The 15110-nt window shown below is 42.6% G+C and overlaps 1 protein-coding gene across 7 annotated transcripts in view; it reads right to left on the bottom strand.

Moving 5' to 3' along the window:
- Positions 1–15110, bottom strand: part of EPB41L1 (erythrocyte membrane protein band 4.1 like 1) — an 85597-nt gene that overhangs the window by 31712 nt on the left and 38775 nt on the right. For all 7 annotated transcript variants that reach the window (XM_072112117.1, XM_072112120.1, XM_072112119.1 and 4 more), the window contains exons 3-7: positions 6683–6871; positions 5329–5472; positions 5114–5218; positions 3064–3106; positions 2835–2910 (exon numbers count right to left, since the gene is read on the bottom strand). In XM_072112117.1, the coding sequence (XP_071968218.1) occupies positions 2835–2910; positions 3064–3106; positions 5114–5218; positions 5329–5472; positions 6683–6847 (533 nt within the window). In that variant the 5' untranslated portion in view covers positions 6848–6871. The remainder of the gene's footprint in view (positions 1–2834; positions 2911–3063; positions 3107–5113; positions 5219–5328; positions 5473–6682; positions 6872–15110) is intronic.

Below are 15110 nucleotides of genomic sequence, written 5' to 3' on the forward strand. Positions count from 1 at the left end.
AAGTTTACGGTCTGCTCTCAGCTGGGGTGCACCAGGCATGAAGCAAGCTGAGCCTTTCACCTCAGGCAGCCCACCAGGCAGTATCAGGGGTGCAGTCACCCGTTACAAAGCAAGTCCTGACACTTTTAAACCAGTGGGGGTCATTTACTAAGGGCCCGATCCGCGTTTTCCCGACGTATTACCCAAATATTTCTGATTTGCGCCAATTTCCCCTGAATTGCCCCGGGATTTTGGCGCACACGATCGGATTTTGGCGCATCGGCGCTGGCATGCACGCGACAGAAATCGGGGCCCGTGGCCGACCGAAAACTCGACGGATTCGGAAAAACCACCGCATTTTTTTTTTTAAAAATGTGTCGCGGAGCTTGCATCTGCACTTACGTTCACTCAGCCCGGCTCGGTGTATTCCAGTGCGTTCCAGGGAACTTCCTCGTCGGAGGAACTGCCTTAATAAATCCCGGCCGGACCCGAATCCAGCGCAGAGAACGCGCCGCAGGATCGCGAATGGACCAGGTAAGTAAATCTGCCCCAGTGTCTTTTCAAACCCATTGTCAACCCATTGGGGCAGATTTACTTACCAGGTCCGTTCACGATCCAGCGGCGCATTCTCTGCGCTGGATTCGGGTCCGGCCGGGATTCATCAAGGTAGTTCCTCCGCCGTCCACCAGGTGGCGCTGCTGCGCTGAAAAGCATCTGAACGCGCTGGAGTTCACCGGGCCGGACCAAGTAAAGGTAAGCGCGTCCCAAGCGACACATTTATTTTTTTAAATGCGGCGGTTTTTCCGAATCCGTCGGGTTTTCGCTCAGCCACGCCCCCCGATTTCCGACGCGTGCATGCAGGCGCCAATGCGACACAATCCGATCGCGTGCGCCAAAATCCCGGGGCAATACAGGGGAAATCGGCGCAAATCGGAAATATTCGGGTAACACGTCGGGAAACCGCGAATCGGGCCCTTAGTGAATGACCCCCATTGTGATGTCAATACAGGTGTAAGACACCTACTAAAAAACCATGATATATTTCCACAACAAGAGGTGAAATGGGTCACCATTCTTTAGCTCGCCTCAGTAGAGAGTTAAGGTTCACCCCTGGATCTCTGGTATTGTATGAAGTTTACTGCTCTTGTATTTGTGACTACATACAATCCTAAGGTATGGTGCAGTCTGACTAATAAGTCCTCATGTTCACCGCCATATTTCCTGGTACATGGGAAAGTTGACTTTAATGTGAAATATGGCGATCTATTTGAATGGATATGGTATTTGAGCTGTGAGACCGTGCTGCAAAGTATAGAGAATGTCCTATTTAGAACCGAATTTGCAACACTGTCAACACAATAGAAGACACTTACTGTGGCATACAGGTGACATGCGGTTGTCATAAAGCCCGTTTTTGCTCCTCCTACAAGTGCCATAGTGAGTTGGAAATTTAGTTTGCAGTTTTTCAGTAATTTTACATCAAAATTTGGTCAATACCGCCCAGCGATTTTACATTAGTTGTGGTAAAACCGTGTCATAACCACAGTATGAACCCAGCCTAAAAGTCTTATTACACTTATCACATATGGATCTCTGCTGCCGTCTTTTGACCTACAAGGGATTGTACCAAACTTGCTTGATATCCTTTATCTACAGGATAGGGCATAACAATTTGATTGTTGGGGTCTGACTGCTGGGACTTCCATCAATCCAAGGCTAGACCCCCAGCAATCCATAGAACAGGGATCTTGTTCTCACTAATGTGTGGAGCAGCAGGTCAATATGCATCCTCCCGCTCCATTCAGTAACATAGGAGTTTAAGAAATTGAAGAGCAAAGTGCTTGGTTATGTTTGGCACTAACATTGACAATGACAGGTGGTGCCAGAGATCTCCATACATTCTGCTCAGCAATTTCCTTCTCTCCTATAGTATTGCATGGAACGGCAGGGCACATGCTCAACCTGCGCTTCATTCAATTAATGGGACTGGGACACCCATTCTCACGAACTGGTGGAGGGGGGTCCCAGCACTGATCAGATCTCTAATGAAAATTAAATTTAGTACAATTATGTCAATTACGTTGCTAGCTATGTTTTTTTAAAGGGTTTTCCAGAGTGCACACTATTTTTAATATTTATATATATTTATAGATTATCCTAACTAAAATTCCTAAGTATCACTGGTGGGGGTCTCAATAATCTGCACTGATCTGCTGTTCTGGAGCCTTTATGCTAAAGGAGACAAAGATAGAAACAGTCAGAATTTAGCCCAAAATCCCTACTGCAATACAATGGATGGAGCCATCTACTTCCAGCCTCAGGGGCAGTGTGGTGTTTTGTGTGGGAGCTTGGTTTTGTACCCCTATTGATCAAATACTGATGTCTAGTCCTAAGGAAAGGTCATGGGATAAAAAATTCCCCCTAGCCTGAAAAACCCATTCATCACAACATGCTGGGATTTTAGGCCATGAATAAAAAAAAGTCCTATGGAAATTTTTTGCAAATTTACCACTGAACTTACATAGATTTTATGACATGTGATAAATTACGTGAGTGAAGTCTAGGTGTTTTCCTATCTCAGAGGTTGGTCCACATCCCCAAGACTTTTTCCATTTTTCTATTGACATATTTGTCATGTGAGGAACAACAACATTCATTGTTGATCCAATTCTTGCTTTAGCTCACTCACACTCCCCCCCCCCCCAAAAAAAACTGAAAAGAAAAGAAGATAAAAATGGATTCTATAGATTTCAGTGGGTTTCTGTCCGAAATCAAAACTATCTTATCTGTTGGTTCACTACAATCACTACATCCTCAAGACCCCATTGATGCCAACATTGCTAAATGCCTCACACCTTGTGATGTCTTCTGTTAGTTGAGCCGGATCAGGAGGATAAAACTTCACTGTAAAATTAAAAGTCCAAGGACCACCTGTAGGGACAAGAAGTGCTGGTTAGATGAGGAGGTGAGCCTGGCCGACTGACCGAGATGGAGGAGACATCATCATTGGAAAGAAATAACAATGGTTGTAAAATGGAAAATATAGAGAGAGAGTTGATGCCAAATATGAGTTTTAACACTCACTTCTTATCTGTTTTTTAATTTCCTTGGAGGGATCCAACCAATTCTGTAAAACCAATTGAGCAACGTTACTACAGAAGAGTCACAAGGCAGTTATATCCTAACATACATTGGTACATATACACTGATATTAGTTCTCTCATTTATACTTATAGTTACCCCATATTCATAGCAGATCAATCTAAATTTTAGGGGGATTCTGCTTACTTTTAGGTAGAAGAATCCCATAGAAATATATTAACATCAAAGCACTGTAGGATATCTGAAAGGATATCAAACAATACATGATTAATCCCCCAAGTTGAGAGTTTAAAGGGGTTGTCCACTTTAAGCACATTACAGCAAATAATTAATATTGTTTGTATTAAAAAATTATTAAATTTTCCGATATACTTTCTGTATCAATTCCTCACTGTTTTCCAGATCTCTGCTTGCTGTCTTTCTAAAGAAAGCTTCATCGTTTACTTCCTGTAGATAAACACCGGTCCCCGGTCATGTGATGTCACACAGGTGCATGGCTCGTTAGCATCACACAGGTTTGATTACACTGATATAACGAGCCGTGGACCTGTGTGACATCACATGACCATAGACCGGTGTTTATCTACAGGAAGTAAACAATGAAGCTTCCTGACAGCAAATAGAGATCTTGGTAAATGTTAAGAATTGATACAGAAAGTACATTGGAAAATGTTATAACTTTTCATTACACAAACAATATTAATTATTTTCTGGAATGTGCTTAAAGTGGACAACCCCTTTAAGCACTTTGACCCCCTTAGACCCCTGTCTATGGAACTATACAGAGGGAATGGACAGCAGTATATCATCCCTAGGTACATGGTCATGTAGGTTGCATGACTAGGAAATTGCTATCACCATGTTCCAAGGAAGTGGCCCGGATTTGCATGGCCCCTGAACGCTCCCCAACCTCTTCTCTTTGCTTTAGGTAAAGGATCTATTGGTCTCATGATTGGATGCTGAAGCCATTACTAAAAATAGAGTTGGTGGACTGGGGTGGATTTAGGTTAGAGTACCAGGGCACTTAACATACACGGATTACCGTCTAAGAACCAGGGCCATTAAAACATAGGGTGCTGTCACACGGTGCGTTTTTGGTTAGTTCTTGGTGCATTTGTAAACGCAGTTTAAAACACGTTTGGCTGGTTTGAATCTGTTTTTCTTCATTTGTAGAAGTTTAAGCAGCCGTGAAAATGTCATTACAGGCTTTAAATCAGCCAAACACATGGTAAACATGCAAAAACGCACCAAGAACGCAACATGTGACAGCACCCATAGATCTATTGGCCATGCAGCCTGTGTAACCTTTTACATAGAAGATGGTTACGCTGCACTCCATGTCTCCTATATAACACTGTCAGCAGTTCTGACTCTTACAACCACAACAGACTCTTGTTAAATAAAATATTAGACAATTTCCATTCAAATCAATGAGCCATCTATGTAATGTGCGGACATGTCGGCTCCGCCAGAGAAAGTGGTGCTCTTAGTAGTTTTAAGCTCGGAATAATAGATGAGGGTCGTGTACAGAAGACTCCCTCCTTATTAATTCACAATTAGGTTTTCCAAACCAAAATAGGACCCTTTAAGAAAGCGAAAGAGCAAAGAGGAAATGATGGGTTAGCCTGGACATCGTCATGGCTGAACACTAATTACCACCAAATATATGAGGTCTCTGGTCCACACAGGAGATAATGATAATGCGGGTTGGCCAGATGGTTAAGTGCATCCTGTCATTCGGCAGGCGCACGATTGGGTGGAAACTGTACAAACAGGTCTCAAGAGAGTAATATATATCGATCGCAACGGGAAGACCTCTACATCCACTGTATTAAGATAATTTTGTTAAAACCTTTAGAGCATGTAATATGCTTCCCAGGCTTAGGATTTAGTGTTTCTTCTATGAAGCACATCAGTGTGAAGGCTCCGTACATGAACACATCCATGGATGGAGAGTACGTTGGAGGTGGATGAATTGTCTCATATCTAATGATATCCCAATATATCGGTTTGTGAAATTTACAAGTTTTACCTTCTGACTGTCAGTATCACAGAATGTAAGACCAAAATAATCTTTCTCCAGCAAGTTGAGGTGTTCACATACTGTATCAAACAGGACCTGCCCCCTGGCATGTTTCTGAAACACAAGCAGCCATCAGTCAAAAAAAAAAAAACCATCACAATATTGATCAGCCATTAAAATTATTCTATGTGGTTAACCCCATACTGACAGCATGTATTTCCTACCTCAATGTCAAACTCGTATTGGGAAGAGTCCAGGAGCGTCACCCTACAAATGGCATTCTTGGGTTTTCTCGAAGATTTCTGCGGTGATCTCTGATTGTGAGAAGGTGTCGTTCTGTCTTGGGATACGTCAAGCCTCTCTTCACTCTATAATTCAGAGTTATAAGTATTGTTTTAGAATTTCACACAAAAATCTTTGCACTTGACATATAATTCTTTATTTATATACCGCACACAGATTACGCAGCGCTGCACAAAGCATGTCAAATTGGTTCCTGTCCCCATGGGGCTCACAATCTAAACAACCTAACAGTATATTTTGGAGTGTGGGAGGAAACCATAGGACCTGGAGGAAACCCACGCAAACACGGAGAGAACATACAAACTCTTTGCAGATGTTGACCTGGGTGGGATTAGACCCCATGATCCCAGCGCTGCAAGGCTGTAGTGCTACCCACTCAGCCACCATGCCGCCCTATAATGTTGATTAAGCTACTAAGGCGCCACACGGTATTCAAAGTGTCAGTGAACATGTCCAACTAATGATCTAAGTGCGTATGGACGCACATGCTCAGTCACCCTTCCTTAGCCAAGTCTTTGGTACAACGTTTACTGCAGAGGAGCCAATAGGAGTAACCCTTTGCCCTGCTTGTCATGAAAGGAGCAAAGCCTCTACAGTAACATGTGTTTTGTAGCTTTGATAATATAACACCTGTACAACTGAAGTAAGGACTGTTTTGAGTCCTAGATAAAAATCTCTAACATTAATTGGTGTCCCTGGGTGGGCAACATACCCGCCCCCCCCCCCCCCCCCGGGCCAGACCTAAGATGGCGTCTGTTTGGTTCTCCTGGTCAAGATGGCCGCAGTAGAGGAATATATCACTAACATGTGAGTATAGCTCAGAAGGCTCCTTTTGTAGGGCGAGTAAAAAGATTCTATACTATACTTGTTATCATAGAAATGTGGCAAATTGCTCATAAAAATCCGCTTTGCAATTCATAAATTATTGGTACCCCAGAGCAATAGCCACGGGTAAGCAAAATACATTGGTTTCATCTGTTTTATTTTTTATCATATATCAATAAAGGATTGATTTTTTTTATACTTAAGATGGATAAAGAAAAAGTTTCTCTTTCCTCGTTGCACAGGAGTATTGCAATGGTTGTTAACATTTGTTCATTTTGTACCAGAGCATTATTAACCCTTCATAGTCTGACCTTCTCAGCACTGGTTGGACCGCGTAGGGATGTATCTCATTGACAAGGTGAATGTTAACACAGAGTTTTCAGTCTGGTTATATATTCCTAGGAGAAAACGTCCTAAGAGAAACATCAGCTCCTTATTATTAATACTTACATCTGCAATTCTTCTTGAATTCTCATTGTCTCCTGACCGGTCGACATTGTTAGCAGGGGTTTGTGGGGTGTCAGGGGGGTGTAGTGCAGGATTATGTACCCCATCCTGTGCATGCCCATCTGCACCAGGATTTAGTTCAGTTTCAGCCCCCACCTCTGTGGTCATTGTGACTCCTCAGACTGTTGTAGGCTGCAAAGAAAGAGAAAGGGACCATTAGTACAAAATGTACCCAATATACCTGGATATTATATAGACACCAGTGCTGTCTGATCCTGTCCTGATAATCTGTAGTCAGTATATACCTGGTTATTATATATACACCAGCGCTGTCTGATCCTGTCCTGATAATCTGTAGTCAGTATATACCTGAATATTATATACACACCAGCACTGTCTGATCCTGTCCTGATAATTTGCAGTCAGTATATACCTGGATATTATATACACACCAGCACTGTCTGATCCTGTCCTGATAATCTGTAGTCACTATATACCTGAATATTATATAGACACCAGCACTGTCTGATCCTGTCCTGATAATCTATAGTCACTATATACCTGGGTATTATATATACACCAGTGCTGTCTGATCCTGTCCTGATAATCTGTAGTCATTTTATACCTGAATATTATATATACACCAGCACTGTCTGATCCTGTCCTGATAATCTGTAGTCAGTATATACCTGGATATTATATATACACCAGTGCTGTCTGATCCTGTCCTGATAATCTGTAGTCATTATATACCTGAATATTATATAGACACCAGCACTGTCTGATCCTGTCCTGATAATCTATAGTCAGTATATACCTGGGTATTATATAGACACCAGCACTGTCTGATCCTGTCCTGATAATCTGTAGTCAGTATATACCTGGATATTATATATACACCAGCGCTGTCTGATCCTGTCCTGATAATCTGTAGTCACTATATACCTGAATATTATATAGACACCAGCACTGTCTGATCCTGTCCTGATAATCTATAGTCAGTATATACCTGGGTATTATATAGACACCAGCACTGTCTGATCCTGTCCTGATATTCTGTAGTCAGTATATACCTGGTTATTATATATACACCAGCACTGTCTGATCCTGTCCTGATAAGCTGCAGTCAGTATATACCTGGATATTATATGTACACCAGCACTGTCTGATCCTGTCCTGATAATCTGTAGTCAGTATATACCTGGATATTATATAGACACCAGCGCTGTCTGATCCTGTCCTGATAATCTGTAGTCAGTATATACCTGGATATTATATAGACACCAGCACTGTCTGATACTGTCCTGATAATCTGTAGTCAGTATATACCTGGATATTATACAATATATACACCAGCACTGTCTGAACCTGTCCAGATAATCTGTAGTCAGTATATACCTGGATATTATACAAACACCAGCACTGTCTGATCCTGTCCTGATAATCTGTAGTCAGTACATGCCGGGATATTATATACACACCAGCACTGTCTGATCCTGTCCTGATAATCTGTAGTCAGTATATACCTGGATATTATATATATATACACCAATGCTGTCTGATCCTGTCCTGATAATCGCAAGTCTCAACAGCCCATAAACATGACTTAGGGCACCTCTGTGTTACTATGGCAGCCATGGGCCTACATGCAGCCAGCCAGGTCCAGCATCATAGATAGTTATATATATATACATGTTAGTATAATACTGTATACCTGGATAATATATAGACACACATATTTAGTGGTTCTCATAATTAGTATTGTCTGTGTCATTGTATAGATATGTATTCCTGTTACATGCCAAGGTCTGAATAAGTAACAGCTGCGGCACATTTCATGAGTGTTTTTATACCTTGCTCTTTCCTGTATTTTACCCCCTATTGGCTTAGAAAAAAAAAATATCTTTACTACACCCACACAGATGTCTTTGCATGGCTGACTGGGGGTGTGAAGGAACAAGAGCCCCCCTCCCCCAGTTGCCATCCATATTAATGCTGCAGTCAGGCTGTGATGCCTCGCACCTCCTATATATGTATACAGTACAGTGGCTGCGGTGCTCTGCCTCCCATCAGTTATCTCTGCTTTGCTGCTGTTGTTCCTTTCCTTCTGTGTAGTTTTCTTTCATCTTTCCATCCATCTTCATTCATCTTGTCAGTCGTATCACTCCATCCCTCCGCCCATATTCTGCCAGTTCTTTTATGATCCTTCCATGTCTTTTTCTTTCTAAGGGAATATGGCATCCGGTGCCAGTGTGTGAGGTGAGCCCGCGGTTATTTATCACACCCAAGTCTAAATCGAGTATGAGGCAGTAATCTATGGAAGGACTATGACAAATCCTCCCCGCGCTCCTCATACACATGTAATGCAGCCAGCCTTGGGGAGAGAAAAATGATCACGAGCGTAAAAAAGATTAACACTATCCATCCCAACCAGTCTATATATCTCTACTCTACTCTACCCTGATGCGTTTCAAAGAATAAGGTTGGGTTGTGTTTTATTGTAATAATTACCCCCAATAGAACCCCCAAAACCAGGCTGAATGTGTTACACATAAAGCAGTATCTGATGTTAAAAGGGAACCTGTCATCAGCTTTTATTCATTTAAACTCCAGAACTCACAGAATCATGGAATCTGAGTCATCTGTGATGCTAGGAGTCTTTGCCTCCCTATGGTCCATAATGTCATCATGTTATCATGATGGGACAGTATTCGCGCAGAGACTAGGACTCGTATAGGACAGTCTCCGAAAGGCCAAGCCTTGAGTAATCACGGATGTTTTGGTGGAACAAGAGGGAACCCAAAATAAGGGGATAGCCTAGGTTTTGTGATTGATTGGGGCCCAACCACAAAGATTGGTGGCACCACCAGCATTTCACCTCATTGATGGAGCTGGAGGTCGAGCCATGCTAACACCACGCTGCCATTGTCTATTGCTCTGTTGAAACAGTGGGGCAGATTTACTTACCCGGTCCATTCGCGATCCAGCTGCGCGTTCTCTGCGCTGGATTCGGGTCCGGCCGGGATTTAATAAGGTAGTTCCTCCGCCATCCACCAGGTGGAGCTGCTGCGCTGAAAAGCATCTGAACGCGCCGGAATTCACCAAAGCCGGCAGAGTGAAGGTAAGCGCGTCCCGAGCAACACATTTTCCGTTTTTTAAATGCGGCGGTTTTTCCGAATACGTCGGGTTTTCGTTCGGCCACACCCCCCGATTTCCGTCGCGCGCATGCCGGCGCCGATACGCCACAATCCGAACGCGTGCGCCAAAATCCCGGGGCAATACAGGGAAAATCTGCGCAAATCGGAAATATTCGGGTAACACGTCGGGAAAACGCGAATCAGGCCCTTAGTAAATGACCCCCAGTATGTCCATTTAACATAAATAACCAGGACTGGTAATCGATTATTTTTAATAGGTCCATATCTATGTCTTTTGATAAAGCAAACAACATATTCCAAGTCTATTCCTTAAAATAGTTAAACCTTTGAAGCTATTTTATTTCAGAAATGAATAGAACAGGTGATAATAGTAAGTTATGTTATATACGTCAATAAGGAAAGAAGCTTCTGTGCTTTTTCTGCTTTTTTCTCCTGTAGTGAGCAGTGTATCCAAAAGCCTTCAGAGATCCAGGCCATTTCAGACAGATAAGGAGGAGAATAATTAACTCTTTCATAGAGAATATTTCACTTGATGTAGCTCTCTGAGCAGATTAAACTATTCATAGACTGTCTGTAAGGAGATAAGTCATTAGACACTGTATCAGTTTCCTTTATCTCTCGGCTGTCAGTGGATACAGGACAGAAAACTGAGTTAAACAAACTGATTAATAGAGGGAGAAAGGCAGTATATTACAAAGTTTACTATCCTCATCTACATTATTAATTTATAAAATTTTGTTAATGGTTGATAGCTGTTTAACACATTGGGCTTCTTTTTGTTCCATACATACAAAAAGAGAATCATCCGATTACCGATCATCTAAACAGTGAAGCTTGTACCCAATAGTGGATTATAAAGGTTTTTAGGCCTAAAGTGGTCAGTCTTAAAGAGGACCTGTCACCCAGTAATAGCAGTGTTAAACTGCTAGCTTTATGGGAACCTTCCGATAGACTGGCCGTCCACTGTAAGCTCTAGCTTTAGTAAGCAGCTACTAGAGCGTTTTAAGAGGGTTTTTTTAGGGTGTCAGATCATCTTTAAGCTCGTTGACCCCAGTGTAGAAGGACATTTTTGGCGCACCTATAACATAGAGCTTGCCACACAATTGTATTGGTCCTTGCATGATAATTGTGCGCACATTCCGACTGGAGCGGCCTTTATGTGCACAAATTTGTGTTGCATTGGGCACAGTGCAGCCGCACCATAAATGAGTCACTTTTGACACAAATGTGGCGCGGACACTTCTTAGATACATGTGCAAGCAGTTTGCACATAAAAGAACATGCAAAGTCAGAACGAAAACTGGTGCAGGAGCTTCAGTAAATGTTTTCTTGGATGTTGTTTGGGGTGTGGATGGAATCTCATCCCCTGCCAGTCAGTGCTGGACCAACATGTGCACATAGAGCAGCACTCATAGCTAATGTAAGTATTACTAACTTCATTAAGAAACAAGGAAGCATGTCCAGCATTATTACAATGTTCACAGCACAGCAGCTAGCCGAGCCAACTGTCATAGCAACAGCAACAAAATATGCATGAAAACTGATTTTATATGAAACATTAACTTGTTAGATTCTATATATAGCTCTTCAACGCTTGTTGTGAAAGTATGTTAATTAATTTGTAGGAAATTCTTAAATGTATACACATTAAACATGACTACAATTTAATGTCCATACATTATAAGTAGAACAGTATCCCTTGAATATCCAATCTAAGGATAACATGTTATAGAAAAGGACAGGCTGAGCAAAATATGTAGTGTCCTATCTGCAGAAAGCATGTTATAGAACAGGACGGGCTAAGCAGATTGTACATAGTGTCCTATCTGCAGGCAGCATGTTATAGAACAGGACGGGCTAAGCAGATTGTACATAGTGTCCTATCTGCAGGCAGCATGTTATAGAGCAGGAGGAGCTTGGCACATTATACATAGGGGCACATTTACTAAGGGTCCGTTTGACGCATTTCCATCGGGTTTCGCAAATTTTACTTTTTGTGCTGAATTGTCCCGGGTTTTTGGTTCACGCAATCGGATTGTGGTGCATCGCCGCCAGCTTGCATGCGACACAAATCGGGGGGCGTGGACGTCGGACAACTCGACTGATTCCGACAACCCGACTGATTCTATCTGCATGCAGCATGTTATAGAGCAGGACAAGCTGAGCAAATAGTACATAGTGTTCTATCTGCAGGCAGCATGTTATACAGCAATAGGAGCTGAGCATATTGTACATATTGTCCTATCTGAGGTGCTATTTCAAAGGTGGATAGTATATTGGAAGTTGGAGGATTGGGCATAGAAGTGGGTTATGCAACTGCGTCATAGAAACAAAAAGTAAAATTATGTTCTTAACAGTCAATTACTGCAGTAGAGAAAGACAGGCAGCTGCTACTAAGGCAAATACAATTTAAGGATGTATCAAAAGAGCAATAGATTCTCATGATAAGGACATTGTTTTGCCCTTATACAAATCACTAAAATATTTTGTACAATTTTGGGCACCTGTGTATAAGACCAGGGCTGGCTCCAGCTCCTTTTCGGAGAAGGGGGCTGCATCTAATAAATAAATGAGGGATTGAGGGGGGGGGGCTTTATATAAAATAACCATGTGGGAACTGTATATCAAATAACCATGAGGGGGCTGTACATAAAATAACCATGAGGGTTTGGGATGATAAACTATGGTATATTTTAGGCAATAGGAGACTGTTAGCTTCTGAATTTTTAATGCCGCCACATGAGTTCACTGCAAAGGGGCCTACAGAGGCTCTGCCGCCCAGGAGTGTACTGAAACCTGGAGCCGACCAAAAAAATCAAGTTATGTGAAGAAAACATTTGTTTGATCTCATATGTTGAACTTGATGGACCGGCATCTTTTTCATACCATATACTATGATACTGTAAACTATAGGCAGCATGTTATAGAGTAGCATAAGCTGAGCAGATTGTACATTGTGTCCTATCTGCAGGCAGCATGTTATAGAGCAGGAGGAGCTGTGCAGATTGTACATAGTGTCCTACCTGCAGGCCTCATGTTATAGAACAGGAGGAGCTGTGCAGATTGTACATAGTGGGAGTCATTTACTAAGGGCCCGATTCGCGTTTTCCCAACGTGTTACCCGAATATTTCCAATTTGCGCCGATTTCCCCCGAATTGCCCCAGGATTTTGGCGCACGCGATCGGATTGTGGCGCATCGGCGCTGGCATGCACGCGATGGAAATCGAGGGGCGTGGCCGAACGAAAACCCGACGGATTCAGAAAAAACGCCGCATTTAAAAGAAAAATGTGTCGCGGACCTTGCACTTACCTTCACTCAGCCCAAGCCGGTGAACTCCAGTGCGTTTCGGGGAACTTCACCTGGTGGACGTCGGAGGAACTGCCTTAATAAATCCCGGCCGGACCCGAATCGAGCGCAGAGAACGAGCCGCTGGATCACGAATGGGCCGGGTAAGTGTCCTATCTGCAGGCAGCATGTTATAGAACAGGAGGAGCTGAGAGGAGCTGAGCAGATTGTACATAGTTTCCTATCTGCAGGCAGCATGTTATAGAACAGGAGGAGCTGAGAGGAGCTGAGCAGATTGTACATAGTGCCCTATCTACAGGCAGCTTGTTATAGAGCAGAAGGAGATCCATTTTGGCCATGGATGAAGATGTTGCAATGTTAAAAACCAGAACAATGGAATAAACTGCACTAAATGCCACACATATTAGTGTTCCCATTACACTTGGCCTCATAACATTTCTATAATTCTTTATCAGCGTCTTTCATCGCCATCTCAATAACATCTCGTTTTTAATTAGACAGCTATATAAAAGCAATTATTGAAAAGGTAGTATATAAATATTTCCACAGTGTTAATTATATTTTACTATGTGTGTTGTTGGGTGGCGTTAAATCTAATTGATTTTTATAATTATTATATACTGTCTTCTTTTATAATTTAAAAACTTACATTTTTTTGATATGAGATGTGTCCAATAGAGACACATTTAATATTTAATAAGCGTTCATTATTTACTGTATTTAGATTAGTATTTTTTATTAATATTGTTATTGCAGTGGCTGGGTGGAATACTTACTATGTAGGTCGAGGATGTATCCCACTCCATGCTAATACAATGGGATACCTCCTCCAGTTTGGCTCCTCCCTCCTGAAAGCAGGAGGAGCAAACATTGGGAACAGCCATTGAGTGGCTACTGTCAATGTTTAAGGGGTTTCCCCAGTGATGTCATTGTTCTTATATGGAAAGCTACATAAATGTGTACCTCCTAGACTCACTCTAAGCGGAGGCCTGGGATGCATCTGCCTCTCATAGGCTTTCATGGCCTCAGCTGAACCTATACATTGTTCAGCAGGAGGAAGCAAGATGGAAACACATTGCTTCCTACATCTTTCCATTCTGTGTCTCCTGCATGCAACTGAGTATTTGTCTATGGGTAAATACAGGCAGTCCCCGGGTTACGTACAAGATAGGGTCCGGAGGTTTGTTCTTAAGTTGAATTTGTATGTAAGTCAAAACTGTATATTTGATCATTGTAGATCCAGACAAAAAAAATTTTGGCCCCAGTGACAATTGGAGTTTAAACATCTTTTGCTGTAATGGGACCAAGGATTATCAATAAAGCTTCACTACAGACACCTTACAGCTGATTATTGCAGTCTGGGACTATAGTAAAGCATCCAGAGAGCTTCATCAGAGGTCAGAGGGGTCTGTCTGTAACTATGGGTTGTCTGTAAGTCGGGCGTCCTTAAGTAGGGGACCGCCTGTACAGGCAAATACAATGGGGCAGATTTACTTACCCGGTCGATTCGGGTCCGGCCGGGACTTATTAAGGTAGTTCCTCCGACGTCCACCAGGTGGCGCTGCTGCGCTGAAGAGCATCGGAACGCACTGGAATACACCGAGGCGGGCTGAGTGAATGCGCCGGTTTTTCCGAATCCGTCGGGTTTTCTTTCGGCCACGCCCCCCGATTTCCGTCGCGTGCATTCCGGCGCCGATGCACCAAAATCCGATCCCGTGCGCCAAAATCCCGGGGCAATACAGGAAAAATCAGCGCAAATCGGAAAAATTTGTGTAACACGTCGGGAAAACGCGAATCGGGCCCTTAGTAAATGACCCCAATGTATCCATATAACGTGATGCGAACATAGCCCAAGCTCCTATAACAAATGAGACATGCAACACAACTCCTAAGACTAAAAACAAGCACATAATTTCTGCCTATTGATACGTCTCCCCAGTGACTGACATGGGAAAATTTCTTTTG

Source organism: Engystomops pustulosus, chromosome 6 (genome assembly GCF_040894005.1).
Source record: "Engystomops pustulosus chromosome 6, aEngPut4.maternal, whole genome shotgun sequence".
Lineage (NCBI taxonomy): Eukaryota > Metazoa > Chordata > Amphibia > Anura > Leptodactylidae > Engystomops > Engystomops pustulosus.